Consider the following 26,339-nt stretch of genomic DNA (forward strand, 5'->3'; position numbering starts at 1 on the left):
CGAGATATACATATATGTGTTGTGTATTGAATTTAGATATGTCATATATATATATATCTATATATGTATAAGTTCTTGTTTTGAAATTGAGTATGAATTTATATATTTATATGGTATATTCTAATATGTATAAATGTACATGTATAATTTCTTGAATTGAAATTAGGTTTGGAATTATATATGTATACATGAAGTCAAATGTGAACGTATATGCAAATGTATAAATTTTGTATTGAATAAATGGTACGAAATTATTAGCTTAGATTATTTTAATATGTTCGAATGTTAAAGGCACATAGTATATTATAAGTTAAATCTTATGATATTAGTAGTAGAATCAAAAGTATGAGATTATATAAACAAATATGTTTTGGTTGAATTATTGAATTATCAAGTTAGATTTGGTGATGGAGATTTATATATCCATGTGTTTTAAAAATATAAGTAATGAATTTTGAGCTGAATCTCTATGCATGGATTTTATATACTATATATATAGTTTGAAAATAAGATGGTTCAGACTTTACGTCTAGGAGGCTTGATGCCGATGAAATGTTTCAGACTTTATGTCTAGCAGGCTTGATGCCGGTGAATTACTTCAGACTTTATGTTTAGCAGGCTTTGTGCCGGTGAAATGTATCGGGCTTTGTGCCTAGCAGGCTTTATGCCGGTGTTTTATACAAGTCTTTATGTTATAAAAATCTTATGTGAGCAATAGTAAAAGCAAATAATGTGTTAAGAAAGCTAAATTATTCAGGTATGTGTTAGCCATTTGCTTAATTAGTGTTAAGGTAAGTTGATTGTTATAATTTGATAATAGTTTCAAATGAAATATATAGTATGAGTTTACCATTTGAGTATAAGCATGTTTTGGCATAATGATTTATTGAATATTTGGCTTTGCTAAATATTTATGTGTATTTGGCCATATGGTTTGTTTATATGAAAATATAATGTGATTTTTATTAAAGTGTTAGATGGTACAAAATATTAGGATATTTGGTTTATTTTATCTTAATGATGGAATAAGTATTAGTATATATATAAATGAATTTTTGCTTATAACTTACTAAGCTTTAATAGCTTAATGTGTGTTTGTATTTGTTTACTCTATTTTATAGATTTTGGAGTCGCGTTCTGAGCTCGGGATCATCAAGCATAGTCTATCACACTATCATTGTCTTTGGTATTTTATAAATTTTGAATTGAACCTATGGCATGTATAGTCTAGTTAATATGTTTAATTTTGGGATGTGTGAATATGAGCCATGCGAAAATGGCTTATTCATTTTGGTTAAGTTTGGTTTTATGTTTGTGATCTATTTGGTATATATATATATATATATGATGTTTAAGCTTATGCAAAATTTCGGTTATTTATATGGAAGTGTGATGTGTTTAGCATATTTGTCAATAGTTCTATAAATTAGTTATAGTTAAGCCTAATTTGAAAATAATATTTGTATTATATGTAGTATAGTTAGTAAATTGAAATGAAATAAATGTTTGGATAATTTCTTGATTTATGATATTAAATTTTGATCGGTAATGTCTCGTAACTCTAATCCGTCGATGGATTCGGGTCGGGGTGTTACAACATATAACTTGACAGTCTTTCTCTGCCATTTCATCACAATGAGGGAACCTTTGGAAATCTTCAAAACCCCACTTTCAGCTGTTTATTTGTACCCACTTTCAGCTGTTTATTTGTACCCATTTGAATTAAGAGTACTCAACGAAATTAAATTTCTCTTCAATTCTGGAACATGTCGTATGTCACTAAGTCCATCTGTGTAAAAATTGTCTGCATCTTTATCTTCCACAACGCGAATCTAGTGTTGCGATCCAACAGCGGAATTTCATACTTCAAAGACGCCATTACCGTGATTGAGATGAACAACCCGAAAGCTCGGATACCAATTTGTAAAAAATAGAATGTCGGTAATGACAATATATCACAAAGAAAAGAGAAATAAAAATAAAGAACACACAGATTTTTACGTGGAAACCATTTTAGGAAAAAAAACCACGGGCAGAGTAGAAGAAAATTTACTATGTCGAATTTGAATAATTACAAGAGGAGTACACTATGTCTATTTATAGGCTTGTAAAACCATATTCTAATAGGAGTGTAGTAAGATTGAAACACCTTATTCTAATCAATATCAAATAGATGGAGTTTAATAAGGTTTAAAAACCTTATTCTAAAATAAAATAAAAGAAGTATAGTTCTACAGGGATTTTACTTTTATTTTACCACTGTATTTTATTTAAATAAAGATTCAGGTCACTTAATTCTAATATATTTACTAAAATAAATTTTAGTCCAAAGCTCCGCCATAAATTTTGTGACCTCCGCTTTAATAAATTCCCAATGTAGGATGAAGCCGTCAATCTCTTGAAATTGAGACTACCAACTATAATTCCTCTCTTTTCCAACAACTCGACCATGTATTGTTCCCTGATTGGCTGAAAAGAGGTTTATTGATTTGCTTGAAAATGTTTAGAAAATCCTCTAAATACTAAATATTATTTATCTTGAATGGAAAAGACAACAAATTGGCTGGAAAATAAAACTACTAATTTGGCAAAACGAAAGAAACTAAATATTATTCAATTAGTTCAAATATTACCAAAGAAAGGTAAGCAAGAGGCTTATTATTAGTCCAAAATAGTCACTCGGCTTATTAGATAGAATCTCATACTCATTGCGTCAACTTCAGGCCTTGAGATGAGCGTGGGCTTAGGTTGTGTTCTAGTCCATTTAAAAAAGCTCTTTTTGAAGTTTTTCTTGATAAAACTCACATACCTTTTGCAACAGTAATTCATTGCCATGCATACGTCACGATTTTAAAGTTATGAACTAAATTATAGAGTGAACGCCCATGATCAATAAGTTACATATTAAGGGTTTTTTTTTAAAAAATTGTATCAAAAAGAGGTTTTTAAAAGTCTTAAATGAAGCTTTTTTATTTTAAAAAGAATATTTAGACTAATCTAAACTTGGTCCTTGCCCATCCCCTTCAACCATGTTTATTTGTGGGAGCTAATTAATACAAAACCCAAAACTCAAAGTCATAGTGGCTAAGAGAGCATGGACCAAATTGGTTTAGAGTCGATTTTCCTCCAGGTCATAATTAATTAAAAGGGATTTTGAAGTTCTGCACAAGAATTTGCAACCCAGAAAGTATGCCTTGTTCACATTGGAGAATTTCGCCTATATATGGTAACAAATAATAAATATATAGGCTTGGATTATCGAATAGCCTATATCTATATGGTCGATAATGTCTATGGTCTCCAATTTGGATTTGAAAAGCTGAAGATCTGAAGCTTAGCCGTGTATGTCCTGTGGTCAATAACATTCCTCAATTGGTTTTACGTCCCAATCAAAAAGGGGACCTCCCTTTCCTCTGTCTATCCAATAGGTTCGCTAACACATGTATTCTTTTTCTAAAAACCTACTTACACGTCTAGGTCGCAAACGGACAGGTTCGAATCGATTTTTTTTTTCAACCTTTTTTTGAATTTAGGTTTTTTTTTGCTCCGGCCCTTTTAAATTTGAATTTTTTTTTTAAATTTAGACTTAGACCAAGTCAGACTCGATTTTTTTTCAACTTTTTTTTTAATTTAGGTTTTTTTTGCTCCGACCCTTTTAAATTTGATTTTTTTTTTAATTTAGACTTAGACTAAGTCAGACGAGTTCTCTTAGATTTAAATAATTTTCAATTTTTTAAGTTATAAATATTTTAATTTTAATTTTAATAATTCATTTTACTTTTATTTGAAAGTTTTTATTTAAATCACTAGGCAGTTAAGTTTTTCCTTTAGAAAAATAAATCTTACTAGTGAGCATGAAGCGCCGATTCAACGATCAGTATGGTAAATCAGTAGTCATCGACGAGTAGAAAAACATGCTTTAGATCCAAGTTAACCTGACAGTCAATGTCGAAGATTGAATAAGAAAGTTGTTTAGATTTGAGTTCACAAATTCGTGACATTCAAAATTGTTTCCTGAAAAAAAATTTGATTTGTCAAAAAGAATGGGAATCAAAGCTTTTGATTGGTGCAGATGGTGCGAGCAGAGAAGGCTATGCAACAACGATTTTAATAGCCTAGTAACTTAAATAAAAACTTTGAAATTATTCAATATCTATTTTGTAACTTTTAAAAGTTAAATGATCAAAACATAATATTACTATTAATGACCTTAAGTGTAGTTTACCCTTGCAAAATAGGAGTACAATATAATTAAAATTAATTAAAATATAAATATGCAATATATTACAAAATAAAATAATACCAATACATTAATGCTTTAAAATTTAAATAACTTCCAATTATAGATCATTTAAATCTATATTATATATTTTACTTTTAAAATATTTAAGTTTATAGGCATAAAAAGCCCTTAAGAAAAAATTCAAAAATTAAGTTCCTTCAGTAAATAGTTTTTGTCTTTGATCCCATTAATAGTTAAAATCAACTAATGGATCAATTAGATAAAGACACATGGCAACCCCTAATTTAATCTTCCATTTTATAATAATAAATAAATCATAAAAATATTACAAATTTATAAAAGATATTAAAAGTTTATAAAATATATTAAAAATCGTAAAACTAATGAATATTATAAAACTTAGAAAAAGTTATATAATGTTAAAATATATTATTAAAAATTCATTTATTGGTTCATTATTTTTTAAATTAAACCCCTAAAATCATAATGAACAGTGGCATCAAACCAACCGTTGGCTAATGAGAATAGTCGTTATTTCATGTTGACATCTACTAATATTTGCAACCGTTGGATAATGAAATTTTGATTTTCTAGTATCTAATCATACCAAAAATATTTTATAGCTTAGTAAACAATTTTCCACTTTTAGTGTCCAAACTATTATACTGTAATTAAAAAATAGAGATAAAAAGTTTAAAAATAATAAATAATAAATTATCAATAAAAAGTAGAGGTTTCCACAATTGTCGTCTTATTCGTGGAAGATTGAGAACATTTAATCAACATGAAAATGACCCCAACCATATGATGATTATTCCCATTATCCAAGCGTTGGTTTGATGCCACATGTTCATTATGATTTGAAGGGTTTAATTCTCAAAATGATGAATCAATGAATTACTTTTTTATTATTTATCATATTTATAATTTATTAAATTTTTATAAGCTTATATAAAAAATTTATATAAAATTTTAATATTTTGTTAATATTTCACGTGTCCTCGTGTAATTAATTTATCGGGTAATTTTAATAATCATCAGAGACAAAAAAAAAAAACCCATTGATGAAAGGACCTTCTTTTTTTTTTTTTTTGTTAATGGCTAATTTTTTAAGGATTTTTTACACCTATATTTATGATATAAAAAAAAATGAATACAATATCAACGTCCTATTTAATTGGACTGGTATGACGTCTTAAGGCGAGATGGGGCCATTGAAGGAACTTTTGCCTCGATTGCCAAATCGTTTTGTTTTGGTTTTTTGTTGAAAATTTTTATGGGAGAAATGTATGCCTCAAGTGTCAATTTGTTTTTCTTTTAAGATTTTTATAATCTCGGACCGTACAAGATATTCTTTTTAATGCTCGGTCTATCCATGGAAGCAAGTACGTATGAATCTTGATCTCTCGCAATATTATTTAGATAAATTCGCAACCTCATAAACTTAGTGTGTAATAATTTATCAACTATAAAACTTTATTTAAATGAAGTTAATCATAGAAGGAAAAAAAATTAATTAAAATTAAAAAGAGAACAAGTTAAAAGAAATCTATTTGATGTTTGAATTTTTTTTCTCATTAGAGTCTAGAATGTTATATTAAAAACTGTGAAACTGCATCTAGTTTCTAACTTCTATTCTTCCCTGCATTTTAGAGTTTTCATGAAAAAGGTTTACTTGATTTTCACTTTGAGGAACAAAAATAACGGCTGAATTAGGCATACATGCTGAAAAAAATATTTGGTAAAATAGGTTGGTTTTTTTAAAAATTTAAGGAAATAAGTTGAGCGCATCTAACTGAGTGTGCTTTTCTTTCTCTCTCCTCGGTCCTTTTTTAGGATTTTTAAGGCCTTTTGTTTTAAGCTTAGGGTTTTTAGGGTTTAGAGTTTTTAAGATTTAGTTTAAGGTTTAGGGTTTTTTACTATTTCAGGATTGAGGTAAACACTATAAAAGCCTAAAGGTAGATTTGAGTTGTCGGGGATGCGATAATGCTCGGAGACACACACATTTCATTTGTCGTGTCGATATGAGACCATTACCTTAGAAGCTCATCCTATGAAAGTCAAATTTTTGGGTGATGGTGCTTTGTATGGTCACGGGTTGAAGTGTATGTAAAGGACCCAATCGATGACTATTATGCAGTCACGGGTTGGAGTATAACTAGGGGGCCAATTGACTGTTATTATGCGGTCACGAGTTCAAGCTTTTTGGATACTCAGACGTGGTGGCTTATAAACACCATATATAATTGAGGTCATAATCATAAAAAAACGAAGGGAATTTTCAGTGTAATTAGTATAATTTTTTTCTCCATCTAAACCGAAGGCAGTATCTTTAACCTTCATTCTTAACTGAAGCTCAACACCAAGGTGGATGCAAGGGGACTGTCAAGCGGAGAACGGATTTTTTGACGGAGTAGAGGTAAAACTCATGTCAGCGCGGCAGTGGTTGTACTTATTAATGAGTTGTTTAATAACGACAACCGTTATTGACCTGAAAGGAGCTTCACCTTTACTCCACCATCATAGCTGCTCCGCCCCTGGGAGTCCCCTTGCATCCAACTCGGTCTTGGGCTTCAAATAAGAAGGAATGTTAAAGATACTAGTTACGATGGAAATGGAGAAAAAGAATAAGCTAATTATATCGGGAAGCCCCTCAGTTTTTCCCTATGATTATGCCCTCAAACTTATGTATGGGATTTATAAGGCATCATCTTTGGGTATCCAAAAAGCTTGAACTTGTAACTGCATAACGACTGTCAACTAGCCTTCCAATTATACTCCAACTTGTGACTGCATAACGGTTGTCAACCTGTAACACCCCCTAACCCTTATCCGTCGCCAGAACAGGGCCACGAAGCATTACTAGACTTTTCAGATCAAATATGAACATTATATAATCATCTAGCATACACATCATAATTTAATCATATTGTCCCTTTTATGAGTCTTCGAGGCTCAAAACATGTGTTAGAAACAAATCGAGACTAAATCGTGTACTCCAGGAATTTTTTCCGAAAACATCAAAAAATTTCAAAGACACAGGGGACACATGCCCATGTGTTAGCTGTGTGTCTCACACGGTCCAGTCACACGCCAGTGTGTCCGGCCGTGTGGACTCAAAATGAACCTTAAACATCAAGTTTACCCTTCCCTGCAACCTTGAACACCAAGCAACTGAAAAACCAATCGTTCAATCACTTTAAAACACAATTTCATACCTTTAAAACATGTCAAAAGAATCATCCTAGTTCCCTAACTAATGTACCCTCATAGGTACTTCACATATATTATCAAAAAAATCAAATAAAACACCATTTAAGTCAATTCCAAATTCATACCAATTTCAACCCAAATTTGCCCATATCACTCACTTATGCATCAACTTAAACATTCCATATTAAACCTCAACTTAACACGTATAATCATGTATATAAGTAACCAATATCATCTTATAACATCATTTACATTCACTTCCCAAAATGACAAGTATAAGACATCCTAGGTACATGCCGACACAAAAAGAAATATACATCACCATGTTTTGAGTTCGGAATCGTTGATGGATGCTGAATCGGCAATCTGACTTTAACTTAACCTGCGCACGGAAAACAAACCGTACGTTGAGTATAAACTCATTAGTATTTCTATAATCCGAATGATTAAAAGTAAAATAATATAATATACAATAACTATAGTCATACAATTATTCAATTCATAAATAAGATATTTATAACACATTCAATTTTTATCATTTGCTATCCCAGATAGCTTTTCACAATATGAACACAAATTATTTGAACAACAATATTGTTCATTCATATTCAATTCATAAATACACAAATCATGTGTCTCCAACCATATTTCAAATCACCACTCAATATAAATCATAACACTATTTTATTCAATAACCCCTATTAACATGACACGGACTCGGACGAATACACGGATCCAACCAAAACACACCTGTTTGGCACCGAGTGCCTCATTGGATAATTCAAAGCAATAAGTTGACACCCAGTGTCTCATTGGCCATGCCGAAGTAAATTGGTACCTATTACCTCATCAAATTTATCCGAAGTAATAATTTGACACCCAGTGTCTCATCGACTCGAAGTCGAAGCATCCCTAAACTCTTCCAATCCTATGGCATGCCATCTATATCTGACTTAGCCCGATACAGTTAATAGGGTTTCAATTCACTTTTCAAATACAACCAATATTCATTTCAATTCAAATAATCAATATATATACCAATTCAATCAATATAAATTTAATAAATTCATCACATACTAAATCAATCCAATTCAATTGCAAAACACAATAATTCTCACCTCAATACTTACCATATACATTAAATTGAATTATAACAATTAACAACTAAATTTAGATTTTCAAGCTACTCCTCGTCGACTTTATCTTTTCCTTTCTTAGTCGAAGTTTCCGGTATAGCGTTAGCTACAAAAATTAAAACAATTAACGTTCATCAATACAATACAATATCACATTTAATAATTCAATTTTTATTCAACTTTTGTCTAAATTCCAATTTAGTCCCTAAACCAAGACTAACTTTATTTCTTCAAAACTAATTCCATATTTTCATTCAATTTCCACTTTAGGCTAAATTCAACTATCTAATTTCACTCAAATCCCTAAATTTAGAAAATTTTCAAGTTAGTCCCTAATACTCAAAACTTATAATTTTTTACAATTCAATCCTTTTTCATTTCTAACTTAAAATTATATCAATTTAATCCCAAATACTTCAATTATTCAACATGAACAACATTTAAAAATTTAATATTTTCTAAAATTTCAACATAGGTTAAGTAGTATTTAATACTAGGATTCTAAAACATAAAAATTACAAGAAAATGGTCTAAATTGACTTACCAATTAAGCTTTGAACCCTTGAAAACTTTAGTTTTTTTTCTCCTTTTCTTTTTGTTTCGTTCTACTTTGTTCTTCTTTTCTTTCATTTATTTTATGTTTTAATTATTATAACAATATAATTTAATGATATAATAATATTTACTTAAATAATAAGTAAGTAATAATTATTATAAATGTATGTATTTAAATGTTACACATGTCATTATCAATACCTTGTTTATTTGAGGTTTAATTGCTTATTTAGTCCCTCCACTTTTCTCTAATCTATAATTTAACTTTCTCCCTATATGCAATCTAATCCTTGCACCTAATTACTCTTAAATTAAGCAAATTCACCTAATCAAAATCTAATTAAGTAAGTAATAAATATTTTTATTAAATATTTATGAATCCGTTTTTTGAAAACGGAGACCCGAAAATACACTTTTCGATACCCATGACTATCGGGTCGTTACACAACTGGGACCCCTACTTAGACTTCGACCTGTGACCGTATAAAACACTACCACCCCAGAACTTGACTTCCATAGGATGAGTTTCTAAGGTAATGGTCTCATCCCGTCATGACATATGAAATGTGTGTCTCGGAGCACTATCGCATCACCAATGACTTAAAAATACCTTAAAACTAGCACACTCTCTACCTCAAATAGAAATAAATATTTTCAGCAAAAAATTTAAACACTGAAGCCAGAGGAAAACTGAGAGAGAGAAATTTTGTAATGGGGAGGGATGGTGGCCGAGAGAGATGATGGAGTAAGAGGGAGAGCCCCCCCTTTATAGGTACGGGGGAGAGGTGAGATTGAAAGAAAAAAATAATGCGTGTTTGAAAACACGTCTTCTAATACGCATTTTCATTGAATAATAACTTCAATTCAGCAGAAAACTTATCCATGATTCTCGGGGCGCAGGGCATTTTCCAACCATTTCATCTCTATCCAGACACCTGGAAACTTGTTCAGCACCTGTCTGAAAAATTCCTCACAAACGTCTTCCTTATCGGGATTGACCACTGCCCTCATAACGATCGACCCATCTATTTATAAACTGAATTGTAAAGTTACGTTCTCGAGTGTGATTGTACACTCACCGCGTGGAAGATGAATGTGCGTGTGTTGGGTCTCCATTTTTCCACCAACACGCTAATAAGTGTGGGATCCTATTTACAGCCCCCGAGCATATGAGACGCATGTATGAATCTCGCATCTTGTAAATGACAACGAATTGCATTTGGTGCACTCTTTGATAAATTGTGTATGAACCTCTCCAAAACTTGATCATCCGCCTATTTATATCAACAAAATAATTTAAAAAGTTTTAAAATTTTAAAACTTTAAAATTAACTTAATTAGAATTAATAAAAAAATTCTTTACCATTATCAATTGTGCGATGGAAATGTGCTTGTTGTCGAAACGAATAAAAAAACTTGTTATTCATAAAAAACTAATCAAAATGAATAAATTTACGAAATAATAAAGTAAAACTAGAATATTTTTATACAAATTTATCGGAAAGTTTGGAAATAATCTTGAGAGAATAGAGAGAATGGAGAGAATTGGGTTTGAGTGAAAAGAGTGGAAAATGGCCTGGGTATATGTAGGAAAAAAAGTTACCATTGGGCCATTTATAATTTTACCGTTGGCTGAATTTGAAATTTGACCGTTGGGAATTTACTATTGAAAGAAAGCGCATGCAGCTGGACACATTTTTCTGTCAACTAAGAGGAAAATGCATCTAGTTAGGCGCGTTTTCTAACCAACTGTGCAGAAAGTGCACTTAGCTAGACGCGCTTTCACACATTTTCTCCAAAAGTTGCCTATTTCTCTAAATATAAAAAAATGATATATTTGGCCAAATATTTTTATTTTTGTCATATAACCCTAATTTAACCCAAAAATAACACTCTAAAAAAATAAGGAGGTAATTAAGCTAATTATGAAAAACATAAAATAAATATTATTTTTAAATATTTTGTTTTTAAAGATTTTTTCATAATTTTTAGAATTATAATTTTATTTTATTATTTTTATAATTTTAAACCATTTGTTAATGTGACATATAAGACATAATAATATGTCGGCAATGAAGAGTTGAAAGCCAAATTTATAAAAAAAAATATACGAGTCAATTTAAATAAATGTATAAAGATTGTGAACTAAATTTATTATTATATTTATTTTTATTTAGAACAACAAAATAAGCCTTAAAGGACATAATTTTAGTGGAAAGGCTATTTTGCTGTTTTATCTGATATTTGAAGACTAGTATGTTCTTTTCTTCAATGGAGAGAATAAACTGCAATATAAGATATAATATAGGGGCTGCTATAATAATTTTACCAAAAGGTGAGATTGGAACTAATAAAAAAAGGAAAATATTTGATTCATCATGTGTGAATAATAACATGACACCTCATCATTAAATAAAACAAAAATAGTAGACTTATAAATAAATACTAATAAATTCATAACATGATTAAATATTAATTAATTATAAATGAATGTTACAACCCTAAACTCTAAACTCAAAATACTAGGCCCAAACTCAATACCCTAAACCTTTAAACATAGTACCCTTAAATTCAAGATCCTAAATTTGAGAATAATTAATATTTATTTATAATCGTTATAATAGATGTCTAATTATGTTTAAATAAATTTATTAGTATTTATTTATAAATCTTTCATATTTTTATTTAATTTAATGATAGGATGTTATGTTATTAATTATTGATGACGTATGAAACTTATACGTCATAATACATTAGATTTATACGTATTAAATATATAGATAATGTGTCAATAAAACTTTTAAAGTTATTTTTTTTAATTACATGTCCTAATCAATATTTACACAGTACCATAGAGCGTCACTTTTTCAATGAGGAGGAGTGAAGAGTAGTCTTCGCAATCGCCGGAAAATTTCCATGCCCACGGGATTTAAATTAAATCACTATGCTAGATCCAAAATATCATTTTCAGCTAATTTAATTAATTGAAAAATTATTCTAACGTCACTATCTTAATTTTTTTGGAATCTAATAATAAAACTACTTTTTCATAAACATGACAAAATTATAAAAATATCAAAATAAAATTAGATTGATTTTATTTTGGTTTAAACTATGAGCCTATTAAACTTAAAGAAAAATCCGCTACTTGCTTCCTCTTCTTATGTATAACATTTTTTACTTCAAATGATTTTGATTGTTACTTCAATTTACTTTTTAAAAATAAGTTACTTTTCTGATTTCATTTTCAATCTCTCTTTCCCTTTTAAGTATATTGATCGAAAGCTTTAATTGTTTTATTGTAATTTGTTTATAATTAAAGAATGAGGTATTATTCTTTTAATATGTTTCCTCTCTTTTATATATGCATAGTTGTATTATATGTAAAATAAATTTGAAATAAATTTATTGTCAAATAAAATTAAAAATCAAAATGAATATTTATTTTATATTTAAGTTAATAATAAAGTTATTACGAAATATTAAATAAATGAATTTCGTCTTTACAATAATAATCATCATTCCATAGTTAATATAATATTTCAAATGTATATTAAATATTGTAAATTATATTTCACTGAAATGATAATTCTTTGTTTTTCTCTTTGAAAGTAACAGGAAATTGCTGCAACGATTTCAGACTACCAATACAAGCATATATAAAATGCTATAAATACATCCTCAAACAAACCAATTTATTCATCATATCATCTATTCATAATCCTTTGATTTGTATTTTCTTTTTTCTTTTTTTCTTTTTGGCGAAATGATGCATAATCCACTTTTTCTTGTGCTTACTGCAATATTCTCCAGCCTGGTGGTTCAGCCAGTAATGGGAGCAAAGGGTTTCAGTGTGGAGCTTATTCATCGTGATTCGCCAATATCTCCTTTCTATAATGCTTCTCTCTCCTCATCACAGATCCTAAGAAAAAATGCCCTCCATTCCATGGACCGTCTCAAACACTTCCAATCCTTGATTAATCAAAGCGCCATCCAATCTGCAGTGACTCCAAATGGAGGTATTTATCTGATGAAACTCTCCTTTGGAACCCCACCAGTTGACTACATGGCCGTTGCAGACACTGGAAGCGACCTTATATGGATACAATGTGTTCCATGTCTTCAATCTCAATGTTATCCACAAGGTTCTCCTCCTTTCGATCCTCAAGCATCTTCCACCTACAAAAAGATTCCTTGCGATTCCGATAGTTGCCAAGCTCTTCCCCGGTATCAGTGCTCCAACGACGTTAATGACTGTCAATACTCGTATAGCTATGGAGACAAGTCATTTACGAAAGGAATCCTCAGCACCGATACCTTGACTTTTGACGACTCCAATGGTCAAAAAACAGCTTTCCCAACATCCATTTTCGGTTGTGGGCACAACAATCAAGGTAAATTCAGAAGCCCAAGTGCTGGTCTTGTTGGCCTGGGAGGAGGGCCAACAAGACCAGCACTTGGGCTTCTGAATTTACCTTTTGTCACTTGTTTCTCAAATAAGCACTCAAATTGATCACAGATTTTCCTACTGCTTGGTTCCTCTCTCTGCGAGTTCCAGTAGTAAACTGCTGTTCGGCCAAGAAGCAATAATTTCTCGTCCTGGGGCCGTTTCCACTCCATTGGTATCCAAAACCCCTCAAACCTACTACTACCTTAGTCTTGAAGGTGTTAGCATTGGAGACAAGACCGCACAGGCAGGTTCGAGCCAAGGGAATATCATAATCGATTCTGGAACAACACTCACATACCTAGAATCGAGCTTCTATAGCAGCTTAGAGACCATAGTGAAAGACGCCATTGGAGCAGATCCAGTGCAATCTCCTTCAGAATCATTTAGCTTGTGTTACGGGTCAGAGACTAACATCAACGTCCCGGAAATGGTGTTCCATTTTAGTGGTGCCGACCTTCGTTTGCAACCTGTCAACACGTTTGCTAAATTCGATGACAACTTGGTTTGTATGCTGATAGCTCCAACTCCAAGTGACCTTCCCTTATCTATATTTGGAAACTTTGCACAAATCAATCTACAGGTGGAGTACGATCTTGAGAAGTGGACTGTGTCCTTTGTTCCCACAGATTGTACCAACCAATAAATTTGTTAGTTTCCAATTGCATGCATGGCGGCGGCCACGGACTAGAATAAATATCACTAAATAAAAATCCCAAACCCCGCTCAGCTTTTTAAATTCCTCACTACCTTATATACTTTTCTTGCTTAATTGTAATATCCATGTCAGTCCACCGGTGACATGAAAACATCTTGCAAGATGATATTATGGCTAATTAGTACTGAAACTAAAAGTTTCTGGCTGCTGCAAAATTTAATTGCTGAATTTTTGCTTCAGATGAAAGACAACAGTTTACAGGCATATATGAGACATTACCAACATCTTATCTTTTTATTTTTTGGGATGCCCTGGAAACAAATACTAACCTTTTCCTGGTTAAACTTACATGTTATTTATGCATTGTATAAGATGCTTTTGAGCACTTCTATAATCTTGTTAAAGTCTTTTAACAAAAATAAATGAAAGAAATAAAAAGGAAATTTCCTTTTGTAACTAATAAAATCTAGTCTCTTTGACACGTTCGGGCCCAACTTAGCGAATTCAATGGAGCTTGACGATGGGCCTGGCTAATCAATTTCTATTCAAGCTACCCAGCAAGATTAGTTATTCGTTTATTGATAAATAACATAAATTTGCCACTTATGAAGATGATATAATTATATATATAAAAGGCTAAACTCTAAAATTGTTCAAAGTGATGGGTTCAAATAGCTTTTTAAAATATATATTTAATATTTTGATATATAAAAAAATTCATATTAAAATTTAAAGGGTAAACTACAAAAATAGTCATCCAACTATAAAAATTTCATTTTGGCATCCAAAATAAAATGTTTGTAATTTAAGCACTTATGTTACATAATTTGATCATTTTGATCATTCCCATTAAAATCACAAATGACAAGTTTAGGGGCAGTTAAACAAATCGATATAATAAAAATTTAGCCATCAACTTTTATTTATTGTATCAATTTAGTCATAATTTTAAAAATTAAATCTCAAAATTTACAAATAATCTCAATTTGATTGTAATTCTAAAAATTTCAAAGAAACAAGTTATTTATTTGTATCCATTTTCATTGCCGCAGTATAGTTTGGAGGGTTACGAAAGAATGCTCAAATAAAGAATTAAAAAGAAGAAAAACAATGGAAATTTTTATTACAATTTTACATCATTTGACCAACATTGTTATGTAATGGTAACCAACTTTGTTCAAATATCATTAAACTAATGATATTTTTTTCTCAGAAATCTTAACCAAAAATCTAAATGGTTTTGACGTCAAGCTTCTTCAGTTCCACCTTAGGAACAATAACAATGGTAACCCCATTTTCCATGGAAGATTTAACTTGATCCATCTTCGCATTCTTAGGCAACTTGAATCATCTTGAGAACTTGCCACTGCTCCGCTCCACGCGACGCTACATCTCGTTCCGTTAGTATAACTAATTAACAGTTAGTTAGTTATCAGTTGTTAATAGTTAGTTAGATGGTTAGTCTGATATAAGCCTACTACTATAAATATGAGTACTGTAAGTATGTTAATATGTGTTCAATAATAAAAATACTTCTTTTGAATATCATAACATGGTATCAGATTTTCTTTCTTTTTGGTAGATCCTTGAGGGCCTGTGTTCTTATGGCTTTTCCTACTAGTCCGTCTCCTGTGCATTCTGATACGCCTGGAATGGCTTCTCATATCTCTGAAGCTGCTGTTGACAGTTGATTTGTTGCTGCCAAGAAGATTAATATTTTGTTTGATGATACTAATTACCTGCTATGGCGTCAGCAGGTGATTTTGGCTGTTAAAACTCACAATCTACAACAGTTTCTTGATTCCAGTACGACTCCCCCTCCTCGACAGGTTCTGAGTGAAGATGGAAGTCTTCAGGATAATCTTGCGTTTTCAAGATTTCAACAGCAATATTTTGCTTTAGCTTATTGGCTGTTGTCATCTGTCAGTGCAGCTGTTTTACCGCATCTCATTGGATTGGAGTCTTGTGCCAAAATATGGAGTGCAATTGTTGCTTTGTACGATAGCAAAACCACCTCTCGATTGATGTCTTATCGTAGAGCTCTCCATTCTCAGCGGAAAGGTGAGTTGTCCATGAAAGATTTCTTGATGAAAATTAAAAGCTATTGTGATAGTCTTGCTAGCTGTGGTGAGGTAATTAGTGATCAAGAGTATATCACTGCCATTCTTAATGGTTTACCACCGGATTATGAAGCAGTTATTGCTATTATTACTGCTAGTCAAGTGCCTTACAGTATACAAGGAGTAACCACGATCTTGCTTGATGCTGAAGCCAGACAAAACGTTATTGTGCGTGAAACTCCTAGCTCTGCTAATCTTGTATCTCATCAAGAGTCAACCTCGATGCCTGAGACTGTCAATGCACCTACCTATCGTCCCTCATCAAATGGTAGAAGTAGAGGGCGTGGTCGCTCATTTGGATCCCGTGTACAGTGTCAACTATGTGGTAAATCAGGCCATCTTGTTGATCGGTGCTATCATCGATTTGATGCGTCGTATAAAAATATTGGTTCTAGACCTCCTATGGTTCCTCAAGCAAATCTTAGTGTGTTTGGACATGGTGCTACAACTACATCATGGCCAACACCTGTACCTGCTGCTTATGGCCCTAGTCAAAGTCCATCACCGAGTTGGTTGTGTCCACCTGTCTTAACTAACAAATGGAATAACCCGTTTGATGCATTTGCTTTATTACATGCTGGTATGTCTCCCAGTGTGTCTTCTACTACAGCTTTAATGTCGCAAGCCTATGTTGCAAATCCTGCAACGGTTGCAGATAATAGTGGTATCCCGACTCTGGGGCTACACATCATCTGGTGAACTCAGCATCATCCTTAGGTGAACCTTTGGCTTACAACGGTCCAGGTAAAGTGTATGTGGGCAATGGTACTGCTCTACCAGTTCTTTCTATGGGTCAGTCCACATTGTCTACTTCATCTCGACCTTTATATATGAAGTCGTTGTTACATGTGCCTGGTATTACTAAGAATTTGCTATCTGTTTCTAAATTCACAAAGGATAATCAAGTAATGGTTGAGTTTTATCCTACTCAGTGTCAGGTTCGTGATCTCAAGACAAAGCAAGTTCTCCTAAGTGGTTCAGTGCATGACGGGCTATACAAGTTGCATTTAAAGGGTTCGGGTGCACCAATGACAGCTGATGGTTCTTCTCAATGTTTTACTGCTAGTACAATGGTCCCGTTAACTGTGTGGCATTCTAGATTAGGTCATCCATGTGATGTAACTCTCAAGAAGGCCTTAAATCATTGTAACATACAATTTAAAACTAATAAAAATGTTTCTTGTTGTGTTACGTGTCACTTGGGCAAAGAGCGTAAGCAGCCTTTTTCTCAATCCTTGACTGATTATACTACTATTTTATAGCTCATTGTGGCAGATGTCTGGGGGCCAGCTCCGGTTGTGTCCAATGGATTTCGATATTATGTCGCATTTACTGATGCTTACTCCAGGCATACCTGGCTATATTTCTTGCAGAAAAAGTCTGATGTTCTTACAGTATTCCCACTATTTCATCGCCAGGCTGGACGTGTCTTGGGGTGTAAACTTCAAATTTTACAGACAGATGGTGGAGGTGAGTTTCGTGCCTTGAAGCAGTATGTGTCTCAGCAAGGAATTGTCCAGCGGTTTACCTGCCCGTATACCTTACAACAAAATGGTCTTGTTGAGCATAATCATCGACAGATTATTGAAGTTGGGTTGTCCATGTTGGCACATGCAGCTATGCCAGTCACATACTGGAATGATGCATTCAGTAGTGCGGTTTATTTGATTAACAAGTTGCCTACGTCTCCCTTGGGCATTTCACCCTATGAAAAACTGTTTCAGACTAAACCAAACTACTTGTTCCTTAGAGTATTTGGTTGTCTCTGTTTTCCCAGTCTTCGGTCATTTAACACGTCCAAGCTGTAGTATCGGTCAACGCCGTGCACGTTCTTAGGATATTCTCCAAGTTAGAAAGGGTACCGTTGTCAGGTTGCTGATGGAAGAATTTATGTCTCTCGACATGTCACATTTCATGAGCATGAGTTTCCTTTTTCAACTCTCAACTGTAAATTGACAGGAGCTATACCTAATGCCACTCAAAAGAGTTCTAAGCTTCTCGTGGTACAACCGAATTCAACAGGTCGAGGAACCAGTGGGGACCGTACTCTTAGGCAAAGTCCGGATGTCTAGGTGGCTTGTGATCAAGGTGTCTCGACTTCTAGTCAAAGTCAGAACGTACAATTGGCTTGTAATCAAGGTGTCTCAACTGCTAGTCAAAGTTAGGCAGTACAAGTGTCACGTGAACAGGCTGAGTCAAGTTCGTATGATTCAAATTCATCTAGATCTACTCGAAGGCACGTGTCTACTGAACTTCAGAATCTCCCAGTCAACACTCATGCAATGACTACTCGTAGCAAAGTTAGAATTTTTAAACCGAAGGTCTACTTGAGCAAGGTTGATGGCTTGGTGAATGACTCACCAACTGATATTCATGATGCTATGTAATATGATTGTTGGAGAGGAGCTGTTCAAAATGAGTTGCAGGCTCTTATTCGCAACAAGACATGGGAACTTTGCCATATGCCTGCTAATAGGAAAATCATAGGGTGTAAGTGGCTGTTTAAAGTGAAGCATAAAACTGATGGGACGATTGAGAGATATAAGGCTAGACTGGTGGCAAAGGGGTTTTCTCAACATGCAGGTTTTGATTTTAGAGACACGTTTAGTCCGGTGGTTAAGGCGACTACTATACGAACAGTTCTTGCAATGGCAGTTATAAAGCGCTGGTCCTTAAGGCAAGTTGATGTGAACAATGCCTTTCTCAATGGCATTTTGACAGAAGAGATCTATATGGCGTAACCACCAGGATTTGAAGTTGTCAGTGCAAATGGTCAGAAGCTGGTCTGCCATTTGACTAAGGCTTTGTATGGTCTTAAGCAAGCTCCTCGAGCATGGTTTCAGACTTTGAAACAATACCTTGTGAATCAACTTGGTTTTCGAGCATTACAAGCTTACTCTTCTTTATTCATTCGAGGGTCTGCTGATAATCTTGTGTTGCTTATGGTATACATGGATGATATAGTGGTGACTGGTAGTTCAGTTGCTGAAATTGACAAGGTGGTATGTAAATTGCATAAAAAGTTTGCTCTTAAAGATATGGGTAGGCTCAATTATTTTTTGGGTATAGAGGTTCACCACACAAGTCAAGGCTTATGTCTGACTTAGAAGAAATATGCTGCAGAAATTCTTACTAAAACAGACATGTTGGGTGCGTCATCTACACCTACTCCTATGGTGAGTTCTTCGAAACTTGTTGCTTCAAATGGTGAATCATTGTTTGCTGATATTCATTTGTATCGCAGCACAGTTGGTATGCTTCAATATTTGTGTGTTACACGGCCTAATATAGCCTTCTCGGTTAACAAGTTAAGTCAGTACATGAATGCTCCGAGTAAGGTTCATTGGAAGGCTGTTAAGCGAGTTCTACAGTATCTTATAGGTACTATGAGTCATGGGTTGTGCTTCAAACCATGGCAGTTTCAGTTAGTCTGCTATTCTGATACCGACTAGGCCGCCTCTATTGATGATAGAAGGTCTACTTCTGGGTATGTAGTTTACTTGGGACAAAATCCGGTTGCCTGGTGCTCCAAGAAGCAAGCAGTGGTCTCCAGGTCTTCATCTGAAGCTGAGTATCGAAGCTTGGCAAATTGTGTGTCAGAGTTACTTTGGGTTAAACAGCTGTTAGATGAGATTGGCATGGAAGTCTGTCAGGTACCAGTTGTGTGGTGTGATAATACTTCTACCGTTAGCATGGCTGCAAATCCAACTCACCATGCTCGAATAAAACATGTGGAGATTGATCACCACTTCATTCGAGAAAAAGTTCTGGATGGTACTTTTCAGGTTCGTTTTGTTCCATCAGCAAGTCAAATTGCTGATGTTCTCACCAAGGCTGTTCCACCGAAGAAGTTTGCTGAGTTTCGACAAAGTCTGCAAGTTTGTACTACTAATGAATGTTTTTCAAACAAAGAGAACTAGGAGAATGTTAGTAAACTAATTAACAGTTAGTTATCAGTTGTTAATAGTTAGTTAGATGGTTAGTCTGATATAAGCCTACTACTATAAATATGAGTACTGTAAGTATGTTGATATGTGTTCAATAATAAAAATACTTCTTTTGAATATCATAACACGTTCTTCTTTTCCTTCCCCACATTCCTTTCGATGCTTATTTGAAGCTCCTTTTCATATTCAATTTCCTCTTTCTTAAGTTTAGGAAGATTGGCTTTGAGCACATGGGCATCTGACTGTTAAGGGATAAAATGTTGTTTTAAATTTTAGTATTTTTTGTTGCGCTTTAATTTAAAACGTTGAGTTTTATTTTACTTTAGTTAAACGGGGAGTTTTGGTGAAGGAAGTAAAAATGACGTATTTTTTCATAAGGGTTGTTGTAACCGTTTTAATGAAACAATGAGCTTAGAGGGACAACTTTCCATAATTGAATTGACAACTTTGTACCATGCTCCTCTCTCTTTCTCTGAGTCGTTATATTTTCAAAATGAGCAATGAAAAGCATGCATAATATGATTTTGGACTGAAGTTTTGCCCTATTTTCTCTTCTCTAAACTATTCTCTGTTTCATTCTCTCTTTCTTCGATACAACTAGGATTCTATCTCGTAACAAGGTATCAGAGCTTGACGACCTCATGAACAGGGATGAGATTACCACACATTTGCAAAAGGATGTTACTAGTATTCAACATGATATGCTCAAGCCTCAAACAGAGGTTTCTCAATGGGATAATCGTTTGGAAAATCGACTGACAAAGTTTAAAGAAGAGTTGCGAGGAGAGTTCAAGTCAGAGGTTCAACCCTTATTTGAACAGTATTTAGGTGCACTCGTGAGTTTTTTGGGAGCTAGTTATTTAGCAGATAAGGGGAAATGGGTTTTGGGAGGAGTTCCACCAGATTTTCCTCCTAAGGAGTCAATGACCATACCTCTTCTCGTGGACGCAGGTGACTTCATTGGACCCTAGAGAATAGGTGTGATGGATACAGTAGCTAGACCCTACAAATTGGAGTGTCCATGGCTCGACAGCACAGATTTCAGGGGATAGTAGGCTAAAATGGAACAATATTTCGAAACAGATGAGATTCCACCGAACACTCGTGTCACAACAGTGATGCTTCACCTAGAAGGTAAGGCTCTTGACTAGCATCATTTTTTTGCCAAAGACAGGGTGGGTTTCATATGCTTACTTGGGAATCCTATGCACAAAACTTGAAGGAAAGGTTTGGATTTGGTGTTTATCAGAACCCGATGACAGATTTGGTAACTTTAAGACAAGTAGGGACTATAGATCAATACCATGATGCCTTCATTATCCTGTTAAATCAACTTTAATTACCCTAACAGTATGCACTAAGCATTTTTATAAGTAACCTTAAGGTAGAAATCAGCTAATACCTGTAACTTTTTAAACCTAAATGTATAGTGGAATGATTTTTTATTGCAAGGCAAGTCGAGAATATTCTTAGCAGCCCCACGAAGAAGAGATTATTGTCTGGATAGAACACATCTTCTAAAGCTGTCCTGTTACCAGTTTCAGGATCCAACTTCTCTAAGGGACCTGTTATTGTTAGTTTAGCAACTCATTATAGTGGTTGTACAGCCCAGTTATTGCCCGGGCCCAATTAGTAGAGCCCAAACGGCCCAATAAGCCCAACAGGCCCAGAACCCAGTCAGACTAGGGTTTCAGAAAATGGAAACCCTAGCCAAGCCTAGTGTCGCGCCCATCCCTCTGCTATCACCGCTCGCCTTGTCCCATCGCCACCCACCGCTACTAGCTTCATCAACACCTGCAAGAACGACAGGAAAGAAAGCAGGAGCACGCAATAGATAGTGCAGGACAGCAAAATACAATCAAATACAATGTAAATTGGCTATAAAAGCCAAACAATATCTCTTTACTTTTTTTTTATTTTACAGCGTTTTGAATTCAAAAAAGGAAAAACAGATAAAAAAGGTTGACTCCAGTTTATTCTTCTCTGTCCTTGTGTTCTTATTTACTTTAATTTTTATTTATTGTTTATTTTTTTCTGCAATTGTTCAACAAAGAAAACAGAATTGAAAAGGAAAGGAGTAAATACCTTACCGCTTTGACGAGCTGGTGTCGGAACCCCGCCTTTGCCGTCATCGGAGTCGAGCAAAAAGGGGCGTTTCATCCCTTTTCCTTTTGGTCTCACGGTTGAGAAGGCTTAGCCTTCAGGGATGCCGCAAAAGGGGAGGCCTAGGGGCCGTTCTCGCGCAACCCCGGCCATTGGCCATGGGGGCAGAGATGGTGGCCTGAGCTTAAGGGGCCGAGAGAGGCGCAGGGAGGAGAGCATTCGGGCTCTCTGTTTCCTTTTTATGTTTCTTTCATTTTTGCTTTTTTGTTTTGTTTAAAAAAATGAAGTGGAGGCTATCAGATTAGGTTTTTTTGGTCCTTATGTGATGTCTGAAACGATGCCGTTTGGAGTCTGATCAGTGGCTCCAAAACGGCGCCGTATTGAGCTCGACCCGCGCGTCGACCCGATGGACCCCAAGGATCCGCATGTTTTGGACTGAGGGTCTATTTACCCTTTCAGTCCTGCTGCTTCTGTGCTTCCCTCCAATCTGGTCCCTGCTTTAGTTTTTTCTTTTTTACTTTTCTCCCCTGGGATTTTGCTTTGCTTTTTAATTTAGTCCCTTTTTTTATTGTTTTTTTATTTTTTGAAAGTAATTAGTTTTATTACCATTATTATTATTATCATTATTGCTTTTATTTTTATTATTTGCCTTTATTGTTTACTCATTTACACTGTTTTTAGATTATGTTATATGTGTACATACCTATATACATACTTACACTTTAATACATTCTATAGTTTATATATATACATTCATATTTTTATAGTATGTGTACACATATAACTTTCAAGTTTACTTACATATGTATATCTACTTAGATATATATTATTTGTACTTTATACTTTAACATACGAATACACATATTTTATTTTTATGAATATATATACATATTTACCTTTTATTATTTTATGTATATAGCTGCATGTCTATATATATATATATATATATATATATATATATATATATATATATATTTTTTTAATTTTCATAAATATATACTTATATACTTTATATCTTATTTATTTATATATCCTTGTATACATATACTTTTATATACTTTATAATGCATACATGCACATAATATATATGTACGTTTTTATTTTTATAAAAAATATATACATATACCTACCTTTATATTTTATATATTTCATAACTTTATACATATACATAAATGTACACATACATATTTACATATATTTTCACGTACATAGATTTTTACATTTTCATAATTTTATGCACACACATATATCTTTTACTTTTTTATTCTTATTCATTTATTTATTTATTTCATTTTCATTATTGATTTGAATGAATGCTTTAATTTTATTTGCTTGTATACATTGCTATTTAGTATGTTATTGATTTATACTTTGTATTTATCTTATTTTTGTTGCAATTGTTCGTATTATTTTTGCACTATTGTATTCAATATCGTCTTGTTATGAGTATTAACATCGTGTTTTATTATTTCATGTTAGATTAATTCATTTCAATGCATAAATTACGATATTTGAATAAGCAAAATCTCGTGTTTAGATTTGAGAATGTCGTACCCTAACTTATTGGGTCTCGATTTTCACAATAAATCTAAATACACGAATCTTTTCAAACTCAAGTTTTAAATGATCTCGGGATTAAAAAAAGAATCGCATCCTAACTTACTGGTTGTGATCTCGCTTTCAAATCCGAGATAGCTAAAAATACTTTTTAAATAAGCATTTTTTTTGTATTGGGAATTCGAGATATTGTGTCCTAACTTACTGGATACGATTCTCTTTCTCGATTAACGTAAAATATGCTTCTTTTCCCAAAATTTTTAATGTTTAATACAAGGGATCGTATTTTTTAAAATTTTTCAAAGTTTTCAATTCTCGACATCAAGACATTAATTAATCTACTAGGTACCAATTTTTGGGCGTTACGAGGGTGCTAATCCTTCCTCGTACGTAACCGACTCCCGAACTCATTTTTCTAAATTTCGTAGACCAAAACCGTTGTTTTTATAAAATTAAGTTATTTATTAAAAACAACCATTTTTCGAGGTGGCCCGATCACACCTCACCAAAAAATGATTGGTGGTGGCTCCCGTTTTTGTTTTCATTTTTCAAAACCCAAGACGACCCCGTTTTTCATCCAAAAAATGGTGTCAACAGTGGTTTTGGTGGGTTAGGGGCCAAGTCAGCAATTGCTAATTCAGGAACTTAGAACAACAATTTTGGAGGATCAAGGAACCATCATAGAGGGCCTCCTAGATCCCTCTCTTCAACTGAAACCCAAGATAGGAAAAAGAATTATCTTTGCTTTTGGTGTAATGCTAAGTATAATGTGGGACATAAGTGCATTAAGTTCCAGCTTTATTAGTTAATGTTGGATCCATGCACAGAGGAAATAGAGGAAGAGTGTAGCTTGAACCAAGAAGAGGTCATCAGGTCTGAGGAAACACCAGTTGATAACGTTGTACCCACCGAGCCGGTATTATCCTTCCATGCACTTCAGGGTTTGTGAGGTGTCCAAACTATGATGGTGGCTACCAATGTTGAGAACACCAAGGTTATTCTCCTTGTTGATTTAGGAAGCGCCTATAATTTTATAAGTGCTAAACTTGTAAGTAAGTTGGCTCTACTGATTTCTCTTAAGGATAAATTGAAGGTAACTATTGCTAATGGGGTTATCTTGTCAACCAGTGAGGTTTGTAATGAATTATTGTGGTTTACATTTACTGCTAGCTTCCAGACCGATTTCCTAGTAGTACCATTAGGGGGTTGTGATTTAGTCTTAGGGGTATAATGGCTCTAGACCTTGGGACCCATCACTTGGGAATTTAGTTCCCTGACAATGAAATTTATTTACAATGGTTAGCAGTGTTTATTGGAAGGAATACAACCAAGTCGCATCTAGTTACTGGGAGACAATCAATCTACCAAATGTTTGACTATGTTGGGGAAAAGACAGGGCTTATATGCTATGGTTATCACAGACACGGTACAGGCTAGTTTGATGGCAACTAATGCTAGTTTCAACCAAGAGCTCTAGACTATATTGCAAACCTATGATGATGTTTTTCAAGAACCAAAATGTCTCCCACCTTCTCGGCTACAAGACCATAAAATACCCTTGAAAGATGAATCAGTTGTGGTTAAAATAAGACCATATAGGTACCCTGCCATTCAAAAAATAGAAATGGAAAGGTTGGTCCATGAAATGTTTCAAACATGGATCATTAGGGACTCCAACAACTTCTTTGCATCCCCTATAGTCATGGTTAAAAAAAATGGAGGATGGCGACTGTGTGTGGGTTATTGACAATTAAACCAGTTAACAATTAAAGATAAATTTCCTATTCCTGTAATAGAAGAGCTCTTGATGAACTTAGGTAGGCTAGGATTTTTTCCAAGCTAGACTTTCATTTCAGTTACCACCAAATTCGAATGTAGGAGCCTGACATCCATAAAATAGCCTTTTTAATGCACGATGGACACTATGAATTTTTAGTCATGCCTTTCAGCTTGAAAAATGCCCCCTCCATGTTCCAAGATTTGATGAATTCAATTTTTAAACCTCGACTAAGGAATTTTGTACTTGTTTTCTTTGATGACATCATTATTTTTTCCTCTTCTTGGCAAGATCATTTGAGACATCTCATGATAGTTTTTGAGGTTTTAATAAACCAATAGTTATATGCCAAATAAAGTAAATGTCATTTTGGGGCTACTCGAATTGAATACTTGGGGCATGTTATATCTCAAGGGAAGATGGCAATGGACCAAAACAAGGTTACTAGCATTATGAATTGGCTGACTCCTCAGTGTGTTAAAGAACTCAGGAGGTTCCTTGGTCTTTCAGGGTATTACTGAAGATTCATTAAAGACTATGGCACGATAGAAAGACCACTCACTGACTTGCTGGAGAAAGGGGA

General features: G+C 33.6%; 1 protein-coding gene across 1 annotated transcript; it reads left to right on the top strand.

The window, feature by feature from the left end:
• The first annotated feature begins 12,835 nt into the window (after positions 1-12,835).
• LOC105783689 (aspartic proteinase CDR1) lies at positions 12,836-14,516 on the top strand. The gene is made up of 2 exons (XM_052627050.1): positions 12,836-13,590; positions 13,625-14,516. The coding sequence occupies exons 1-2, from the start codon at positions 12,914-12,916 to the stop codon at positions 14,238-14,240; spliced, it is 1,293 nt and encodes a 430-aa protein (XP_052483010.1). The 5' UTR covers positions 12,836-12,913; the 3' UTR covers positions 14,241-14,516.
• The last annotated feature ends 11,823 nt before the right edge of the window (positions 14,517-26,339 follow it).

This window comes from Gossypium raimondii, chromosome 13 (assembly GCF_025698545.1).
Source record: "Gossypium raimondii isolate GPD5lz chromosome 13, ASM2569854v1, whole genome shotgun sequence".
NCBI classification, from domain to species: domain Eukaryota; kingdom Viridiplantae; phylum Streptophyta; class Magnoliopsida; order Malvales; family Malvaceae; genus Gossypium; species Gossypium raimondii.

What these genes read in the sequence shown, in the direction of transcription:
- LOC105783689 (XM_052627050.1), top strand. Translation starts at nt 12,914, where the DNA reads ATGATGCATAATCCACTTTTTCTTGTGCTTACTGCAATATTCTCCAGC. An exon ending in GTTGGCCTGGGAGGAGGGCC is followed by an intron (nt 13,591 to 13,624) that starts AACAAGACCAGC and finishes CTGAATTTACCT; the next exon opens with TTTGTCACTTGTTTCTCAAA.